This window comes from Mesoplodon densirostris, chromosome 3 (genome assembly GCF_025265405.1).
Source record: "Mesoplodon densirostris isolate mMesDen1 chromosome 3, mMesDen1 primary haplotype, whole genome shotgun sequence".
NCBI lineage: Eukaryota > Metazoa > Chordata > Mammalia > Artiodactyla > Ziphiidae > Mesoplodon > Mesoplodon densirostris.
Window position 1 is genome coordinate 44,375,314 of NC_082663.1, and position 21,934 is coordinate 44,397,247.

At 34.9% G+C, this 21,934-nt stretch overlaps 1 protein-coding gene across 3 annotated transcripts in view; it reads right to left on the reverse strand.

Annotated features, from left to right (window-relative positions):
* Window positions 1-668: 668 nt before the first annotated feature.
* Window positions 669-21,934, reverse strand: part of IL6ST (interleukin 6 cytokine family signal transducer) — a 49,471-nt gene continuing 28,205 nt past the window's right edge. Inside the window, exons 7-16 of one of the 3 annotated variants that reach the window (XM_060092895.1) lie at window positions 21,643-21,802; window positions 19,635-19,717; window positions 18,420-18,630; window positions 17,658-17,840; window positions 15,777-15,878; window positions 15,443-15,589; window positions 15,030-15,170; window positions 10,533-10,629; window positions 6,472-6,553; window positions 669-5,620 (exon numbers count right to left, since the gene is read on the reverse strand). In XM_060092895.1, the coding sequence (XP_059948878.1) occupies window positions 4,883-5,620; window positions 6,472-6,553; window positions 10,533-10,629; window positions 15,030-15,170; window positions 15,443-15,589; window positions 15,777-15,878; window positions 17,658-17,840; window positions 18,420-18,630; window positions 19,635-19,717; window positions 21,643-21,802 (1,944 nt within the window). In that variant the 3' untranslated portion in view covers window positions 669-4,882. Of the gene's footprint in view, window positions 5,621-6,471; window positions 6,554-10,532; window positions 10,630-15,029; window positions 15,171-15,442; window positions 15,590-15,776; window positions 15,879-17,657; window positions 17,841-18,419; window positions 18,631-19,634; window positions 19,718-21,642; window positions 21,803-21,934 lie in introns of those variants that run through there. The other 2 variants (XM_060092897.1, XM_060092896.1) reach the window with 2 other exon arrangements.

A 21,934-nucleotide genomic window follows, 5' to 3' on the forward strand; every position in this document is an offset into this window, starting at 1 on the left:
AAGAAGTCAGGCTGAACCCATAAGAGCCACAGCCAAAGATTTTAAACAAACACATAGCCCAAAGCCAAGACGCTATTTCTACAACCTTTAGTATATATGTGAAGGGATGAAGTTAACTTGTGTGTCTGTGGATTTTTCATTTACTGCATATTTAAGATAAAATCACAATGTGAAGACACAAATCTAGTAGTTCAGGTTTCCTTCCAGGTGGAACTGTTACTTTCATACACTACTACTCGGCAACCTCAGGGGGCAGCAGTGGGATGCTATGGATCCATCGGCTTCGTGCCTCACTGCGACAAGACTCTAGAGAGTGTGGGCACAGGCAGGCCACAGGATGGCACAGCACCTCTGTACTTGGTTGGTCCCCTGGCAACCCAGTTAAAAAATATCCACTGGGAGGTAAGATGCTGGGATTCCAGAAACCATCTTAGTAAATCCAGAAAAATGGTAAATGAATTTGCCACCTCTAAGTCTGTATTTATTAAGGCCGAGAGAGGGTACTGATTTTCTTCTAAACCCTATCCATTATGCTAAATGAGCATTTAAAGAGCCACAGAACCCTCAAAAAGCACCTAGTTTACACAAAGGCCCAACACCAGTAGTGATAAATACTGTTACCTTAAACATTACGTTTAATGACATCTGGTAGTGACCACACCCAGAAAAAAACTGAGTTAAGAATTTATTAAATTTACTTAAAGGATGCGAGCTGATATGTAAGAGAACATTTAGAGTTATGTCAACATAAAAACAATAGCTGTGGTTACAAGTTGCCCATGCAATTCACTGTGCAAAAGTGAAAATACATACAATATTCTTTCTAGACAAGCCTTCTATATGAATTTAGATTAGGTCGGGGTACAAGAGCAAGTGAACTTAAAAGGATTGCACTTACGATTAAGTGGGACGTAGGGTATAAATAGGAGACATACCTAATGCTACTCGCGGTACTGCAGTACTAGCAAATTGCACACTTATTTTTAGAGGATACTATTCTATACATATATATACTAAGACTAAAGAATTTTCAAATATCCACCTTTAAACTATCCCTTTATTTCTGACACATCACATTTTGATATTCATGTAACAGCATCTGAAGCATGTAGTTATCATTCTCAAAGCTTATGTTTAAGGGATAAAAGGTCTGTAACATCTATCACCATTGGACTTAAATTCATTTTCATCATGATCTATCAACTTTAAAGAACTGTGTAATGAAGTTTAACCCGTCTTAAGGAACTACTGACTACAAAAAGCCTTATTAAAAAATTTAGAAATAGGTAACAAAAGAGCTCATCCAGAGCTGCCTTTTTATTTTTAATGCAATGTATATTAGAATATCGTGGGAATACACATACAAGTAGCATATACAATGAAAAAAAATAGATTAACCCAAAAGATATTACATTTAGCTTTGGAAAGTTTTGTTTTGACGTACATCTAAATTCTGTTTATAAATAGCCTGAAAAGGAACAGCTACCAAGGACCAGTTTATAGAATTAGGCTGTAAGTTTGCTAGTTTAAAATTTCTTAAACCTAAATATCTTGCCATTTTATGGCTTCATATTCTTTTAATTTACAAAAGTGCAAAAAAATTTTTAAAGTAATCTTACCTGGGCAATAGAATCTAACACGACTTCCAACGGAAAGCTATCCCAATATTTTTAAACAATTGAACTTTAAGTTTTATGTAGCTTATTATTTTGACATTTTACCCATTTCAACAGAAAACTACTGAAACAGAAATGTATGGTATAGAAATTTGTTCCTAACACCAAAGAGAGGAGGAGATTGGTGTGGAATATAACGGAACAGACTAGGAAGAGTTCTCCTACTTAATTTATAGTTGGTCAGTACATGCCAGTTAACAGAAATATTTTAGGGAATTCTACTATATAATTATTCTATTTCTAAATTTATGTCATGATTTTAACTAAACTACGTGAGTAGAAAAAAGACATCTTTTAAATTTGGTTTCTATTTATAGTGCTCTATTTTAGATGTTCCACTTTAAATTTGACTTTTCATAAATATATGTTTTAAAAGTATATTTCAACTTCATTAACTCTTAACTTTACAATAAACTAGGGTCTTGGATGACTTCGTGTGTAAAAAAAAAAATCTCTTATCAAAGAAAAAGGTTGAAATTAAACAAACAAGTAGGCACAGAACAGATGTGAACACAAACCATGTGAATGATTCTTTTTCCCTTGCTTCTGCTCACATGTTGGGTATGTTTCCTAGTGCTGAATGATCCATGTTAAAAAAGAATTAAACTTTTAGATTTTAGCGGGTTTGAAGTCTGATAGTTTTCCAACAGTTATTTAGCCTCATGCCTTTATGAAGGATGAGGGTAGGATACCAAAGACACCAGTAACAATCAAATTACAATAACAACACATGTAACATACGCTTATTATTTTTTTAATCTTACAAGAGGGCAACTGCATCAAATTTTTGGATACTAGATATTTAATGAGCAGTTTATCCACTATCTTAAACATAGTCTAATTTTCACATAAATTAACTGGATTTGTTTCTGGGCCTACCTAAAATATAATTTACATATTATCAAGACAGATTATTCTAAGACATGCCTTATGAAAGTAATTTTGTACTTAAGTTTCATGATTGCTTTTCTCTTTGGGGGCAAAGATGTATATTACATAAATATATTTATTTCCTGAATGAATTTTTGCACAGTAACTATATCCATTTAATATGCCTAAAGTGCTTTTGTGGCTGGGGGGCATTCACTCACTGCACCATGCTCTGTACAAGTTTCAACATACAAATTTGCTTATATGATGTCCTTTCTTAAATAACTATTTGATCTGATTCCCACAGATCATGAGTTCACATTTTATAACTGCCCACCTCCCATGTACAATCTCGCAACACTGCTATTTGTTGGGAGGAAGGTTAGAGCTAAACATGGTTATAAGGACATGACTACTTATTTTGAGGAAATGAAAAATGTAACATATAAATTTGTTGACATTTAGCAAGATAAATCTTGTCGTGACTTGGACCAGCCTTTGATGACCAACTTAAACGGTGGTGTAATGCTTATTACCTTGTAGTGTGTAGTGTGTGTGAGTTTGGGGTCTCTCTGTCCCAACGTGACCCGTCTGTGCCTAATTTTCCTCATCTACTACTAATTCTGACATTCTACCAATCTCATGTTGGCTTTGCCTAAAGTAGACTAGGATGTATCAGAATAGAGCATCTGCTCTCTCTCGCAAAGACCATATCTGAGAAAGAACTCTGAAAAGTGTCAGGCAAGAATACAAGGGAGAAAGCATAACAGCAAGTCTAATGTGAACAATATTGAGAGAGTAATGAGTCGAATTACATCTCAACTGTAAATGTGTACTCATTTTTCTCAGCCTTTTATTCAATAACCTCTACAAACTATTTTAAGTTGGCTTGGTTTCTGTAACTTAAATATGACAGAAAAACAACACAAACTTGCTTGACAGCAGTACTCAACCACGTGACAGTTTCTTCTTACTCACTCAGCGCCTAGGTTTTAGGCCCTGCTCCTCGTCAAACGTGGTGGGTAGGGAGTAACATAAATGCGAAAGCGAGTTTAGTGCTAAACTCTGGAAGCCCAACTCACTTTTCCCCTGAAGAACAGAACATGTGGGAAGAGGTTTAAAATATTCCTAAATCATCATGTAGAACTAAGTTCCACCTACCTCAGAACTGGCAGACATTAAAATACTACCTCTTCATTAAGCGCCTCTACAATAAGGATATTTGCTAACTGTGATATTTCCTAAGATCAATATGTACGTTTTTGGGGCGGTGCTTTGTTTGTTTTGGTGAGTATTGCCCAAGTCCTCTAACTTATTAAGCTGCTTCAAACACCTACTAGAAAGAAAGAAAGAACTCAGTCTTGGCCTACTTAAAAACAAAGCATATTAAATCAAAACACATTTTAAGGTGAAGACATACTGTATAAAGTGCTTCATCAACCAAATTCTCTGACGTCTTAACAAGAAGGGTCAATAATGTTTATATACATGTATAGAAAAGTGTTAACAATTTAAGCCTTTATAAATGGCAAAGAATTTTTTAAATGTTTAAGATAGTTCGTCGCATTCATTCCTAGCTCTTATCTGGACCCTCTGCTGAGTTTGTGAAATGGATCTTCGGAGGTTGTCAATAGTGATTGAAAGCAAATGTTTGAAAATTTACTTAATTGTCTAATATTCAAAAATTAGTATTTTTAGTTTGCCAAGTTAAAACTCCAGAATTCCTTTTCTCCAGTAACTGGCAGCATCATTACCAATGGACGAGAACTAATATTTTATATGTTGGTATGATTATAAATGAGCCCAATTTTTTTCTTTTTTTTTTGTCAGACAACAAAAGCTGGGCTCATATTAGTTGTACCATCTGGACTCTTTTTAAATTATGTTGTCACTTGAAGTAGAGGGTCTAGACCTTGTTCCCCTAATTTTTATGCTAATTCTCCCCAAGATTTGATATTTGATGACTATTCTCATTAAAATCAGTATAGCTGTGCTAAGTTTACCACTGCTTTTAATTTAAATACCCTCTGTTTTCTAGATAGCAAAACAAAAAGTTTCACTTTATAAATTTCAGATAAGCTTTGTTTTTCTTCAGTGCAAACATCCTGAAACAGCACAAAGTCATTCAGCTATTTGGAGGATGAAGTCAGTTTATGTAGTGCTTAAAGTCAAATCCCAGATATTCTGGAATGGAAACAGCCCACATGGGAGGACAGTACCTTCTTGTCCTTAAGGGCAAATGATCATCTTCAGTGAGTGAAGATCTGAAATCACAGATAAAATACTTTTAGCTTTACTTTATAGGTACTTCCAAAGTTGTAACAGGAGTTAGTCCTTCACTGAGGCATGTAGCCACCTCGTCTTACAGTCTGTGGTAAGTAACTTTTAGGCATTCCTTCATCAGTTGCAGCCTCCATCCCAACTGTTTCAAATCTCTCTACTTGTCCCTCAGTGCCTGGACCAAAAGCATCTGCTGCAGGAACTTCCTGAAACATTTTCATTTGCCCAGATCCATAGGGCTGTGAAATATGATCTGAAATCTGTTGCTGTTTAAGTCTAACGAAATCTCCTTCATTGACTGATGAAACTTGCTTTGACTTTTCAAAATGTGAAGTATCTGGACTGGTTTCATGTTGACTGCAGTTTTGTTTGAAATACTGTTGCCTGGGCAGAATGCTGTCACTGCCATCTACATTATCTACCAGCTGTAGATCTTCTGGCCGTTCTTCAGAATCTAACAAGGGCTGGGTGGACTCGGATCTTGAGAAGACTTGGACCGATGGCACCTGGTGTCTGTAGCCACTGTGTACCACAGTGGAATACTGGACAGTGCTCGAAGTGTTCTGTGCAGATTCATTTTCATCACTGCTAGAAATGCTTGGCCTAGAAGATGACATGCATGAAGACCCTCCAATACCACTGCTGTGTCCTTCAGTATTAATTTTTTCCTTCTTGAATAGGTCCAATGATTTTAGATCTTCTGGGAAAGGCTTTTTGTCATTTGCTTCTATTTCCACAACACTTACATCAGTGAAATTGCCATCTGGATACATTTGATCTTTTGAATTAAAATGCTAAGAAAGAGAGAAAATGAATTAGTACCTATGGTGCATGTTCATTTAGAAACTCTGAAATAATTACATATGACATATTAGTTAAAGCCACAGAGTAATGAATCTCTAAAACTTCTCAGTAACTTTTAATGGTGCAGAGATAATCTATATCACTAACTAAATCATGTGAATCACGGATATTGTGAAATGATTCTAAAAAGTATGAATTAGACTGTATTTCCTCAGAATTCTAAATCAATATTGTTGGTGTTACATTTTGATAAACTTAAAGGTCCAGAAATAAAATTTCATATTTCATGCCTAGTCTGGGCAGCCTAGGATTAACTGGATAGAAAAATGAGGAAAACATTAAACTCAAATGACTGAAGTTTCATAGGATATACATTTCAATCTGTTAATCTAAAATTAAAGGACTGTCTGTCAGAAGATAGTAAGTACAAATCATTTCCCCCTTAGGGAAGTTCAAGGAATTTACTGTAGGTTTACAGAAGCCATTTACTCATGTTAAAATGGTAGATTTAAAATTTTATTTTAATATATAATCTAAAATGCTTGCCTTACAACAGAATTATCATATAGCAGCATTAAAACATAGTAGGTTTTCAACTTAGAAGTTCAATCAAATATTTTTAATGTATACTAAATAGAATTGGGAATATAAGGACAAATATGCTATGGTGATAATAAACTCCTAGAATACATAAATATTATTTTAAATTTTGACTAAAATTCTCATTTATGTACTATTTTCATCTACTTTTCAATCCAGTCTGATTATCTTTTGCTTGAACTCTACAATATACCCTAATATGCTTGTGTATTACAAGTAAGTCAGAAATATTTTATCTTACCCTTGGAGGTGTGAGAGGTGACCACTGGGCAATATGACTCTTTGAAGGATCTGGAACATTAGGCCAGATGTGTTTTTTAATTCTGGAGAGAAAAGAAATATCGCACATGTAGAACCACATGTAATAAACAATGAATAGTCCCTATTTCTAAACATTATCATCCAAGAATCTTAAGAATCAAACCAATTAAATAAACAAAAAATACCTACTGTATCCAAAAGCTAACAAAAATGTTATTTTTCTTGTAACCAATAGAAAAAGAAATACTGTTAAAAATGCATAAGGATCTTAATCTTTATCCTTAAAGAAAAAGTGTTTGTTTATAAGACTAAAGCTGGTAATCAGTATTCAATTTTTTAAAATCTCTGAAATTAAATTCTGCAATAAAAACCACTTAAAGGGCTTCCCTGGTGGCACAGTGGTTACGAATCTGCCTGCCAATGCAGGGGACACGGGTTCGAGCCCTGGTCTGAGAAGATCCCACATGCTGCGGAGCAACTAAGTTGGTGTGCCACAACTATAGAGCCTGTGTTCTAGAGCCCACGAGCCACAACTACTGAGCCCACGTGCCACAACTACTGAAGTCTGTGCGCCTAGAGCCCGTGCTCCACAACAAGAGAAGCCACCACAATGAGAAGCCCATGCATTGCAACGAAGAGTAGCCCCTGCTCGCAACTAGAGAAAGCCTATGTGCAGCAACGAAGACCCAACGCAGCCAAAAATAAATTAAAATAAATTAAAACAAACAAACAACAACAACAACACTTAAAAACTTTACACAGGGTCACAAAAAATTCTGGTATACCTTCTCTCCCCAAAAACCCAAAAATGTTCAATTTTCACATTGGTACAAGATAAAATAAATATGATTTTTCACAAGAAAAGGCTAACAATGAATTCAGGATATCCCCCATCATCAAAAACCTATTTAAATATGTTTACTTTAATACAGTCCCTAGCCCAACATTAGAGGTCCATAGTGTACATAGGTACACAGGAAATGAGTCATCTTGAGAATAAGTTCAAATAAAGATGAGTAATAAGATCCTAACAGACTGTCCTGCAGGAACAACTATGAAATCTGGACATAATATAAAAAGCAATAAAGTTAACAACCTAAATGAACTGACCAACCAAAAAAAAAAAAAAAAAAAAGGATGAATCCCTTGTAAGACACCAATTACCAAAACAGATTGAAAAAGAAAACTTCAATAGCCCTATACTTGTAAGAAATTCAATTTTTAATTAAAAACCTCCCCACAAAGAAAACAGCAGGCCCAGATGGCTTTATTTGTGAATTCTATCAAACATTTAAAGAGGAAATAATACCAACCCTACACACTCTCCCAGAAAATAGAGGTAATATGTCCTGAGGCCATTTGTTTTATGAGATAATTAGTATTACCCTGAATCCAAAACTACACAATGACACCACAAAAAGGACAAACCAGTATCACTCATGAACATAAAAATGCAAAAATTATTAACACACCAAATCTAGCAAAATCCAAGGAATGCAAGGTATAACATCTGAAAATCAATGAATAAAATTAGTATTTATGAAAGGAGAAAAATCATAAGCTCATCTCAACAGATGCAGAAAAAGCATTTGACAAAATTCAATATCCATTCATGACAAAAACTCTTAGCAAAACGTAAGAACTTCCTCAACTTACAGCTAACATAACATGCAATGGTGTAAGACTGAACGCTTTTTCTCCTAAGATCGGGAACAATGGAAAGATGTTGGCTCTTACCACTTCTATTCAACATAGTACTGAAGGTCTTAGCCAGTACAGTAATGAAAAGAACTACAAGTATAATCTTTTAGATTATAAAGAATTATAAAGAATCTTTACTTGCTGGCAGCATGACTGTGCATGTAGAAAATCCAAAAAGTGACTAAATTAATTTATGAAGATCTCAGTATACAAGACCAACATATTTACAAGATCAATTGCACTTTTCAATATACTAGCAATGAACAATTAGAAAATAAAAGATTTTAAATTCTATTTATAATAGCACACAAAAAAGAACACTTAGGAAGGAATAAATTTAACATAAGATGTGCAAGGCCTGAAAACTACAAAACATTGCAAAAGGAACCAAGATAAGTATAGAGATATACCATATTCACGTACTGCAAGATTTATTTGACTCATGAACATGTGAACTCATGTTCAGATTGCATTTTACCCTAAACTGATGGACAGATTCAATAAAATTCCAATAAAAATTCTAACAGGTTTTTAAAGGAAATTTATAAGCTGATATTAAAATTTATATAAAAAGGCAAAGAACCTATCAAAAATAATTTTGAAAAAAAATACTGGAGGAATTCTACCACCTGGTATCAAAACTTACTATAGAGCTGTAATAAATCAAGACCATGTGTTATCAGGATGAACAGACATATAGAACAATGGAACAGGATTGAGAGTCCACAAATAGATCCAGACTTATATGGATAATTGATTTTGGCAAAGGTTCAAGATAATTCAATAGGAAAAGGTAGCCTTTTCAATAAATGATGCTGGGAATGACTAGATATCTATGGAAAAAAAAAACTTTGACCCTGACTTCACATGCACAAAAATTTATTCTAAATAGATCACAGCACAGAGCTAAAATGATTAAACTTCTAGAGGAAAATATAGGAGAACATATTTGTGACACTGGGTTAGGCAAAGATTTCTTAAACAGGACATAAAAAGCAAGAACCATTAAAAAAAAAACCCTGATAAAATGGACTTGATCAAAATTAAACTTTTGCTTTTCTAAACTTTTGCTTTTCTAAAGTCACAGTTAAAGAGAATAAAAAGGCAAGCCACTGTTCAGAATTTGCAAAACATGTATTTGACAAAAAGTTTGTAACCAGATATATAAAGAACTCTTAAACCTCAATATTAACAAGACAAATCACCCAATTTAAACACGGGCAAGAGATTTCAAAAGGCTCACCACAAAAGAAGATGTATAGGTGGCACATGAAAAGATCTATTACTAGTTACCATGGAAACAGAAGTTACAACCACAAGGAGATAGCCCTGCAAACCCATGAGAAAGAATGGCTGAAATTAAAACCCTTGTCAGGACCAAGAATTGAGGATGATATGGAACAAATGGAACTCTCACACTGCTCTTGGGAATACAAGATGGTACAAACACTTTGGAAGACAGTTTGACAGCTTCTCATAAAGTTAAATATGCACTTACCGTATGACCCAGCAATCCCATTACTAAGTATTGACTCAAGATAAATGATAATATATCTCAAGATAAATGATAATATATCATCACACAAAGATCTGTATGTGAATGTTCATAACAACACATACATATTTTATCTATTCATAATAGCCAAAAATCAAAGAAACAACCTAAACTTTCATAATAGATGTACGGGTAAACAAATTTTGATAGCTCTATACTATAGAATACTATTCAGCAATAAAAAGAAAAATATTAGTATATGCAACAACATGGATGAATCTCAAAAATATGTCAAGTGAAAGACATCAAACAAAAAATTACATGTTGTTTGATTCCATATATGTGAAATCCTAGAAAAGGTAAAACTGCAACCAGAGAAAGTAGATCAGTGACTGCTGGGGCCAGGGGCTGAGGGAGAGGACACAGTACAAAACAGAATGAAGAAACTTTTCAGAGTGATGGAAACGTCCTCTATCTTGGGTGTGGTGGTAGTTATACATCTATATACAGTTACAAAAATTCATTACACTGTACACTTAAGATGGATGAATTTCGTTGCATGTAAATTATAGATCACTAAAGGTCGGGGAGGGCTTCCCTGGTGGCGCAGTGGTTGAGAGTCCGCCTGCCGATGCAGGGGACACGGGTTTGTGCCCCGGTCCGGGAGGATCCCACATGCCGCGGAGCGGCTGGGCCCGTGAGCCATGGCCGCTGAGCCTGCGCGTCCGGAGCCTGTGCTCCGCAATGGGAGAGGCCACAACAGTGAGAGGCCCACGTACCGCAAAATAAATAAATAAATAAATAAAGGTGGGGGAAAAGGCAAAAATATGACTACGGGTACTTACAGGTCTCGCTTATTAAAGCAGAATAATACTCCCAAAAGGGTTGTCAATAGGAATGCTAAGCAAACAGGTACAACAATAGCTTCAATTTCTCCTTGAGCTAAAGAAACAGAAAGGGGAAAGAAAGAAAATAACTGTTGACACATATGCTAAAGGGAAATAATGCAAATTCCCAACCAGATTACTGTTGAAAAGATGAAATACCATCCTAATATTTTTTTACAACCTTTTCAAACTTAAAGGTGTTTCTCTCCCCCCTCCCTTCCCCGTTGGTAAATCATATCCTAGCTACTTACACCTTACACAGTAACCTGACCACATAGTATGCATAAAATATATGTTGGCTGGGGGAATAAATCGATTAGTTCAGTTTATTGGATAGATAATCTACCTGGTAAGAGCTTTCAAACCTATTTATTACATTTATGGTCTGCACTAAGCAGAATCTTAACAAAAGCTTATCTTTGAGTTCTAGAACTACTGGGTAGAACTGGAAAAGCTTTTTCTTTTTTAAAATTAATTAATTTTTGGCTGTGATGGGTCTCTGTTGCTGCGTGCTGGCTCTCTAGTTGCGGTGAGTGGGGGCTGCTCTTTGTTGCGGTGTGCAGGCTTCTCACTGTGGTGGCTTCTCCTGTTGCAGAGCGTGGGCTCTAGGCACGCGGGCTCTAGAGCGCAGGCTCAGTAGTTGTGGTGCACGGGCTTCGTTGCTCTGCAGCATGTGGGATCTTCCTGGACCAGGGATCGAACCCGTGTCCCCTGCATTGGCAGGAAGATTCTTAACCACTGCGCCACCAGGGAAGTCCCTGGAAAAGCTTTAAACAATCTCAATAATTGAACTAGAAATGTAATCTTCTATAAGGAATAAAAATGTAAAATTCAGGCAAAATTTTTAATAGTTATTTACTATTTTCAAAAAGATGATAAATCTGACATAGGGCTAAGAATTTTAGGAGAATCTTAGCAGGCACAAGGAGTGGCAGAAGTAGGAATAATATCATCTAAAATGCAGCAAGCCTGAGATTCCTAAATACCACATGAATCCCTATCTGCAATCAAAACTACAATGAGGTATCATCTCACACCAGTCAGAATGGCCATTATCAAAAATCTAGAAACAGTAAATGCTGGAAAGGGTGTGGTGAAAAGGGAACCCTCCTGAACTGTTGGTGGGAACGTAAATTGATACAACCAATATGGAAAACAGTATGGAGGTTCCTTAAAAAACTAAAAATAGAACTACCATATGACCCAGCAATCCCATTACTGGATATATACCCTGAGAAAACTGTAATTCAAAAAGAGACATGTACCACAATGTTCACTGCAGCACTATTTACAATAGCCAGGACATGGAACCAACCTAAATGTCCATTGACAGATGAATGGATAAAGAAGATGTGGCACATATATACAATGGAATATTACTCAGCCATAAAAAGAAACGAAACTGAGTTATTTGTAGTGAGGTGGATGGACCTAGAGTCTGTAATACAGAAGTCAGTCAGAAAGAGAAAAACAAATACTGTATGCCAACGCATATATATGGAATCTTTAAAAAAAAAAAAAGGTACTGATAAACCTAGTTGCAGGGCAGGAATAAACAGGTAGACACAGAAAATGGATTTGAGGACATGGAGTGGGAGGGTGAAGCTGGGGTGAAGTGAGAGTAGCATCGACATATATACACTACCGAATGTAAAATAGTTGGCTGGTGGGAAGCAGCCACATAGCACAGGGAGATCAGCTCAGTGCTTTGCGATGACCTAGAGGGGTGAGATAGGGAGGAGGGGAGGGAGGCTCAAGAGGGAGGGGATATGGGGACATGTATATGCATGTGGCTGATTCGCTTTGTTGTGCAACAGAAACTAACACAGTATTGTGAAGCAATTATACTGCAATAAAGATGTATAAAAAAATAAGAGGACTTATTAATCAAATGAATCACTAATTGGTACAATTTATATTAGACCTTTTTTTAATGATTTACCTATGGTTGTTTCTGGTTAACTCCTCCAGCCCCCTGTAACTAGTCTTTTACAGGAAAAATGTACGAAAGTAGTACTACGGTAATACAGTATTCACTTAGTCTTATCTTTCCACCACACGTATCCCTTTGTAAGTAACTTTACCTCCTACAAAGCATGATAGGAACCAAGAAGTCAGATAAAGGCTCAGGAATAAACTGTAGGTTGGAAAATATTAATTCCTGAATGCTAAGGTTCTCATACATATGCCAAATCAAATTCAGGCAGATCCTCTCCTTTATTGGTGCTGAACTTCTGCTTACTATGTTTTCCTGCCTTGGGCCTTTGCTCGTGCTGAACTAAGATGCCTTCTTCTTCCTATCTGTCCACATCTTAACTTCAAGGCTCAAGTATTGTCTTCCCCACAAAATCTTTGAAGGTAAAACTCCCCACTACAGATATCTTTAAACTCCTGCTCTATTTACTATCTACATGGCTCAAATGTCTGTTTGTTTTGTTTACTTGTACCATATTTCTTCAACTAAGCTATATGGTCCTTGGGAGCAAATTCCATGCCATGTGAAGTAGCCATAATGAATCCATAAAACAACAGATAGGTCAGAGGAAAAAGCAGATGATGAAGTAATACTAATAAGTATGATTTCGTTTTTGGAAAAAAATGTATGCATAGAAAAGACGAGAAGGATATATAAATATGTTGAGATTATTTTGGATGAGGGATCAGGAGTGATTTTTCTTCCTCTTTTTATTTTACCGTATAGTCTAAATTCCTTATAATGAACACTACTTTTATAATCAGGATAATATTTTTAAAGTTTATTATAACTATTTTTTAAAGATCATGGCACAAAGTTTTATTTCAAATATTACAGGTATCCCCCCACTTCTGGAAGGTTCACATAATGCCACTTCACTTTCAGGAAAGACCTACATCAGTATACTACAAGCTTTTTTCATAAATTACATTAATGTCTGTTTTTGCTAACAGAAATAAATGTATGAAAAAGCTTTTTAGTGTACTAACATAGGTCTTTCGTGAAAGTGAAGTGGCATGATGTGAACTTTCCAGAAGTGGGGAGTACTCTGTGCTCTACACCACTTTGGCTTATGAAAGGTTTCGTAGGAATGTTCTACTTTTGGATAGTGGGAGAAACCTGTATTTGTTACATATATATTCTACAAACATGTCACCACAAATCTTATCCCATAGACGATATTCATTATTGGCATCACAGCAAAGCTCAGGATCTTTTAATATCTATCTTATGTAGTCACTTATCTACTTATTTGCTCTCTCGGCAATCATTCAACCAATGAGGAATATGGTTGAATGATTTATTTATTTATATAATAAACAGCTTATTATTTATCATTCACTGTCTTGGTGCTTGGGTGTGGGTGTCACAAATACAATTACAATAAAATAAGGTAATTTCTATAATGATTCAAAATGTAGTAGATACAGGAAAGAATGCAGTTTAAGTCTGCTTTAGGGAGGTTACAGGAATAGCCAAAACAAGAAAAGGTATAGGGCCACGTACTGGGAAAAGACAAAAAGGTGGGGAAAATGACGAGAAGTTTAGGGTCAAAGAAAGAGATTATGAAAGCACATGCGCAAGCAGTAATTAGAAGGCATGATCTACTGGACTCGATACTTGGTTTATGTAAGTGAAAAAGATATGAAGAAACTTACTACAATTGCACCTAAATTTCTGGCTTTGGCAAAGAGTTGTGGCATGGAACAAAGAAAGAAAAATGTACTTGAGAAGGGAAGAGAGGATGGCTGAAGTCACAGGCAGGGAATTTGAATAGGCAAATAAGAAAACAGAGCTCTGGAGAATATAGAACATTTAAAAGAGACCAAGAAGAAAGTACCAGACAGGGAGGAGACTCAGGAGAGTGCTATTAGAAAAACAAACGAAGGGAAGAGACAGTTTCACGGATGAACAGGCCAACAGGGTCAAATGCTGGGAAGCGTAGGAAAAAAAAGATGACTAAAAAGCATGCATTGGATAGGACAAGTAAGGGGTCTTCTGTGAGTGACACTAGAGAGGTTTCAGTGGAGTGGTGGGTTGGAAGACTGGTTTGAGCAGGTTAAAGACTGAGCTGGAGGTATGGAACTGAGACTGCAAGGGTGGACTAGTCTTTACAGCAACCTGCCCGTAAGAGGAAGAACAAGTGAAGAAAGAGACCACATCCAAGTTTTGCCAGTGAAAAAAGGAACCCATTTAGAAAGATATACAATTCTATTGGGATTTACAGAGTACAAGTGAAATCAGTCAGAGACAATTAAAAAAACAACAAAAAAGTAAGGAAAAAATTTTCTGTAGTTTAAAGAAATAACCAAAACCAGATAAACAATATAAAAATCATAATTTATGAACACTTCATTTATATGAATCCAAAGATGCACTTTAAACAAAATTTTAGCATATAAATTAAGCCTATTTTTAGTCTGATTAAATTTTAAAAAGAAAAAAGAAAAAAAGAAAGATCAAACATCACTATTTCTTACCAAACTTTGGTGTAGTAAAAGTGAATTCTGGACCATCCTTTCCACCTTCATCTGTATATGCTGCCATTCGTACCATATACAAAGTGTCACTAGTCAAAGAGGACAGTGTATATTCTGTGTGGGAAGAATCCACATTCACAGCTGGAAGAAATCAATAAGTGTGCTTTATTCAACTACTCTTGCTTGGTTTGGCCTATATTTGACATTGTGAGTGTCTTAGAACATATTTTACTAGAAAACAATGTTTCTTTAATAGGACCATGAAAGCAACCATAAAGCATATTCTCAGGTTATCTCTTTTCTGAGGATAATATGCTATACTAAGATGTATAACACAAGAAGGTGAGACAAATTAGTATTTAAAAGCTTAAGAAAAAACACCCGATTCTTAATAGCTGATTCAGTTTTATTACCAGTTTCATTTCCAATGATGGTTCTATAAAATATAGTATAATTTCTGATAAATCCATTCTGAACATCAACAGGAAGTTGGTCCCACTCTAAGACAGCTTCATTTTTCCCCACTTTTTTTGTCCGGACAGTAGGTCCTTTGGAAGGTGCTGAAACAGAATAGGGTATTTACCAAGTGAAAATCATTAGAATTTAGTAAATCATTAAGACTTCATAAAATTTCATTATCATGAAATTATTTGAACATAATAAGACATATCCTTATTTAAAAGGGATAAAATGTCTTTGTTAGTTAAAAAACTCAACATTTTTCAAAGAAGGTGGGTCTGGACTTACGAGCTTGTTTAAGGTATGCCTTTACAGACGCGGGGATTCCTGGTCCATCAGCATACACTGGAGTGACTGTTATCAAATAACATTTGCTCTCTGCTAGGTTTCCTAAAGTAAGAATAGTGGATTAAGCATTTTTTTCCTTATAGTGAAAAAAACCTAATTAATTCCATTACTTACTTTTACATTATAATTTCATGACCACTGAACTTTATTTTCATTCATTTTTTAAAACTGAAATATAGTTGATGTACAACATATTTCAGGTATACTAAATAATGATTTGATGTTTGCATACATTATGAAATTATTACCACTGCACTTTCCTTTTTTTAAAACTGCAACTTTTAAAGTAAGCATTGCCTTTTGTGTACTGGATTCAAGCTTAACAGAATAAAACTGTTTGAAAATAAAAGGTTACTCTTATTGCCAATACAGTGAATAAAAAATATTTATACTGTCAATAAAAGTAATGATTGCATTTATATTCAGGATTTATAAAACACTGAGTCTTCCTGGGTCTTCCTTAGAGTTTGGCAATTTTTGTACATTTTACCTACTTCTCTGAGAACTGCCTAAGTGCAAGATGTCACTAATCAGAGCTAGGGAAAGCACTAATGGCTGTGGTTTGTCAGGTGACTGGGAAAAAAAGAATTAGTGTTATTTCTCCTGGAAAGTAACATAATTTTAAAAGAAAAAATTATCTTAAATATTTCCTTTATGTATAATCTCTCCAAATTAACAAAGCAATCTATCCCATCAGCACGCAACAGCAAAAAATTTCTTTTTGTTATACTGAAGTTTATACTTTCAACAAGAATTACATATCCTTAACTATTATGCATGAAGTGACATAACACTTTTTGATTTCATAAAGAGAGTAATTTTCTTGATGATTCAATATTATCAAGAAGATAATATTTTTATATTCTGCTGTAATACAGTGATGTTTTATCAGGCCTACTGAGCTATGTGGGGATACCTGCACAACCTGAAGGTCTCCAGAGCCTATGCTATGTTATAGTACAAGTCCCTATTGTCCAGTTATTATCAATCTATCTCCTCTCTAGCTCCACCTTGCTTTTATTTGGATAAGGTTGATAAACTAGACAACCAGAATTAGTAAAACTATATATTAAATAATAGGTTAATGAGGGCCAAACAGCCTATGTTATGAATAAAGCTCATTAACTTTATGGCTATATATAAAGATATATGGTATATCTTTGTTAACATGTTTTCTCTGATTAATCATATTACTTGTAGCTGAATTCTAATGGTTATCCTTCTTTACACACATACAAACTGAATGCTTTGTTTTCTCTTTAAAGTTGTTGTATCACATGGTAAGTAGTATCTTACAATGAGAGCAACCCATTTTGGAGCTCTATAATACATTACTTTCTGTCCTTCATTAGTACTTGCAATTTAAAAGACAAGGAAATCTAAGTTCTAGTTCTGCTTCACTTCTTCAACAGCTATAAGAAGTTAAATAAGCCATCTAGATGCTCACGGAAAATATTTTCTCATTAAAGGATGAGGGAATTTAATCAGGTACAGAGATACTATTAGCAACAGAGGTTGGATTATCTTTGTATTTCTCTTACTTTAGTTTTGTGAACATTCCTTTGATGATCAAAACAACAGTGGAATATTACAAGAAGACAGTATTAACCCCACTTAGTCCATAAACCGACCCTGCAGTTTAGAGAGGTTAAGTGTGACTTGCTGAGAGTCACAAATCTAGTACACAAGACATAACTAGCAACTATGATAAACTGGGTATCTTTTCAATGGATCACAAAGCAGAAAAGAATATGTAAAAGAAAAATCTGTCTAAAGAGCTAGAAAAAGGACAGCAACTTAAATGTCTGTAGCCAGGTATACCTCTTAAATAGGTGCGATGTACAGTACCGTCTTCTTGTTGCCAGTCTGGGATACAAGGCGATTTATCTGATAACACACACCACTCAAGTACATATCTGTTTACAGATTCATTTGGAGCAGTCCATTCTACCCAAAGCACATTATCTTTGGGAAATGCTTTAAGATCCGTTATGGGGTGAGTAGCTTTAAAACAAAGTTTGAATACTGATATGACAAATGAACATTTAAAAATCTGGTATTCCAATATTTTACATTCTTTTCCATAACCATGTGATCTTGCTATCACGTTTTTGTAGCATATAATATTAACATGTATTTACATGAATAAAAGCACTTTATTATAATTTACATGTAAAGTAAATAGTTGATTTATTTTGGAACTTAAATTCTTCCCTTCCCAAAGTTCTTCAAGTGTTTTGTGTACGTAAGTTGCAATGTTTTTCTTCGAAAGCTACAGATAAAACTACAGAAACACAATATATTTAAGTCATATACATATAAAGTTCCTAAAACATTAAAAATATATTTTAAAAAAGATAAATAATCAGAAAATGCTTAAATGAATTAAGTAGCTTACTGCAAAGTTTAAGTGAGCCACAAAATGATGGACCAGGTTTGGCTGCTGACTGACTTCTAAAAATATGATCACTGTTGATACTGAGGAGACAGTCTTAGAATACTTACAATTTTTTACAGGAGCCCTGTCCATACCTAACTACCCTTTCCCATTCATAAATCAGGCTCCATCTCAGGGACACAAACCTTGAAAGTTCCAGGCAGGGATAGTTAAAACAGATGCATCTGATTTGCCAACCAGATTTCTTGCTGTCAGAGTTGCTATGTAGCGATCATTTGTGAGGTTTACTGTCAGTTTTGTGTCGTTAACTATGTAATTTTGTAAACGTGATTTCCATCTTGTGAGAGTCACTTCATAATCCAAGATTTTTCCATTGGCTTCAAAAGGGGGCAATGTCTGTAATAAAATAATTTATTTTAAAAATGTGTTTCATAAATCTTGAATAAAGTTAATCAGTTTTTCTTCATGTTCACAAATTCTGCTATTATGTCAAATCTCTAAATATTTAATTGGAAGGGACTGGCAACCTTACTTTGAACTCACTACTGAAGTAAAACTACTATACACTGAATGAAGACTGACTTCAAAAAGCATGACGTCAACTACGAGGGAAAGCACCATTCTGTTAGCCTTTCGTTCTCTACACAATTCTGCACTGTGGCTATGTTGGCCTAAATTATTTTATGTCTTGAGTATTTTTCTTTCTACCTTATTTTAGTATGATCCACTCATGAACATTTATGGAGTGCACAACAACTTTATTTCCTATTACCAGCATACACTTTGATTACCCAAAACATTGATTAATTATTTTCTATGAGGCACTGAGGAAAGTTTGGTAAAAAACAAGGCCGCTAGGACTTCCCTGGTGGCGCAGTGGTTAAGAATCCGCCTGCCAATGCAGGGGACACGGGTTCGAGCCCTTGTCCGGGAAAGATCCCAAATGTTGCAGAGCAACTAAGCCCATGCACCACAACTACTGAGCCTGCATGCCACAACTACTGAAGCCCACGCACCTGGAGCTTGTGTTCCACAACAAGAGAAACCACCGCAATGAAAAGCCCACGCACCACAACAAAGAGTAGCCCCCGCTCACCGCAACTAGAGAAAAGCCTGTGCACAGCAACGAAGACCCAATGCAGCCAAAAATAAATTAATTAATTAAAAAAAAAAAACAAGGCCCCTCTTCTCATAGAACTTTCACTGAACTATGCTGAAATATATGAGGTATCACCTGTAGTTTAGGAACCTGACTTTTTTATAGTATATATAAAGCTTTGCATTTCTATTTATTAAAAATAGTTATCAAATAGCTATAAAAAATTAAGCTCCACTCATAACACCATATAAAATATATTTATATGAGATAAAAGAATATAAATAGGCAATTTTTTTTTTACCTTCCATATGAGTTGTACAGATCTACAGCCATGAGTATGAGATGGCTCTATCTTATACCAGAAGTTTGGTGCCTTGGATGGTCCTAAAGAGATGACATAAACTTTTTATTATAACAGTAAAATAAAATCCTAGAAATTATTCTCTTACTTTGTTCTTAATATTCTTGCCCTCCAATCATATGGTGTCTCTAAGTCTTTCTTTATACCAGCCTTTTCCCATCCCAGCATGGTATGCCTGGGTCTTCCTTTAGTCAGGGTGATAGCTTGATGATTTAGATTACATTGAAACTCTTTTGTAATCTTAAAATTTTAAAGGTACAAATATATCCTAAGCAATAACCAAAGATGTATCACTATTTCTTATTGCTAAAAATCAAACTGAAAAATCATATTTAAATACATGCTTAAAACCCCTAAATGCATACATTTAAGAATAGAAGACAAATTAAAATAAATGGAGTTACATGTAGTATAAGTTTACTACCTGATGTTGGGATGAGTCAATGTAATGGGATATTATAAAAATGAATTCACAGGATTGTTGTACTAATCACCAACCATGTGAAAAAGCACTTTACAAAACATCAAATGCTGATAATTAGGTTTTAAAAATTCAAAATTTTTATAAGTATAATTGCCAAATATGGTATTCAACAGAATAAAAAAGGATCTGAATAAAATCTAAGCAGTGATGTGCTGATCATGAAGAGGTAATTACAGGTGACAAAACAGAGAAAAGAGGAAAGGCAGACCAGGAAGGCTGGGGAAAAAGCTGCTGGTACATGGAGTTCAAATAGATATATACATGAGTACAGTGCAGCGCCCCGAAAGAATAAAGAACATGAAGTTATAAAGGAAATTTTATGGGCTGGAAATGGTTCCTAACATAAAGAGGACCTAGAAGCTTCTTTCACTAATTTGAAGAAAAGCATAATCCAATGGCTCATAACTTTTTGGACACCAGATATCTCTTTGATTTGACAAGGTTATGTACCATCACTCCAGAAAATTCACACAAGTACTAACCACAATATTTTGTCAACGTTTTGAAGTAGTTCAAGAACTCCCCCAAACTGACCCAAGTAGTTTTAAAGGCCCCAAGAATATCAGCTTAAGAATTCCTGACCAAGACAAAGGGATCTGATCGAGGATTCCCAAACCAGCAATAGTAGGATTACTTTCTTTCCTGGCATTTATCAAAATGAGAGAAAATTCTTGGTGGAGAAGGGGTACTTTACTTTTCTGCCTTTGACATTCTCAATTCATGTAACTCTCACGAAACCTCTGGAACAGCTCTACGGAAGTGAAGGGATACAGGTGGTAGGGAAGGTTTTAAAGCCATGGCTGCTGCCACTGACACCTAAAGAGGGTGACCATGATAGGAAAATGTTCCGAAAAAAACCCCAAAAAACGAAAAAAAACCTATATGCCATAGGATTATTTCTTGATGTCTACAGAAGAAATTATTAACATTAGCTGCTTTGGGGAAGGAATTTTATTGTACATTGTGTATCTTTTTATGCCTTTTGCATTGTACACTATATACACTGTATTATCATGAGAAAAAAAGGGAAAATGAAAATAAATCAACCAACCAAAATGATAAAAAAGAAAAAAATGAATAAAAACTATAGTACAAATATCTTCTTGATACTGAGGGTCTAAAGCACATTTTGCTAGATAGTGATTTTAACGATTCAGGATGTGATTCTCCAGTTAGATATTTCTGGAATACTCTCCTTTATGTTCTGGATTACAAACCGTTAATGGTTTTCTCATGGTATCTAAGACTATTGCATAATTTTCTTTAATTAGGTATCAAAAAGATTTGTACTATCAATAATGCATATTAGAGTTTACACTTGATATACTTTTTTAAAAAGTGTAAAATATCAGTTTGAATAAAATGATCACAAAATAAAAAGCAATGAGATCTGTATTATTAAAACCAGACATAATTTATAGTCAGAATTCCAATGCTTTTTTCTTCATATACTTATTTACTTACTATCTTCATATGTGATCCCACTCGCTTCTTCACTCCAGTCACTCCAAAATCCTTTACCATCTTCCTTCATACAACGAATCCTAAACACATATTCTGTAAAAGGTTTAAGGTCCTGGACAGTGAATGAAGATCGGGTAGATGCTGTATCTTCAGGAGGAATCTGAAAACAAAGCAAATTGACCAAAAAAACCCCCGAAGGTATTTATTATAGGTCTTCTAAACAGCCTAAGATTTTAAAAGCTAATTAATGAAATAAGACTAATAACTAATGAAAGAAGACTAATTTGACTCA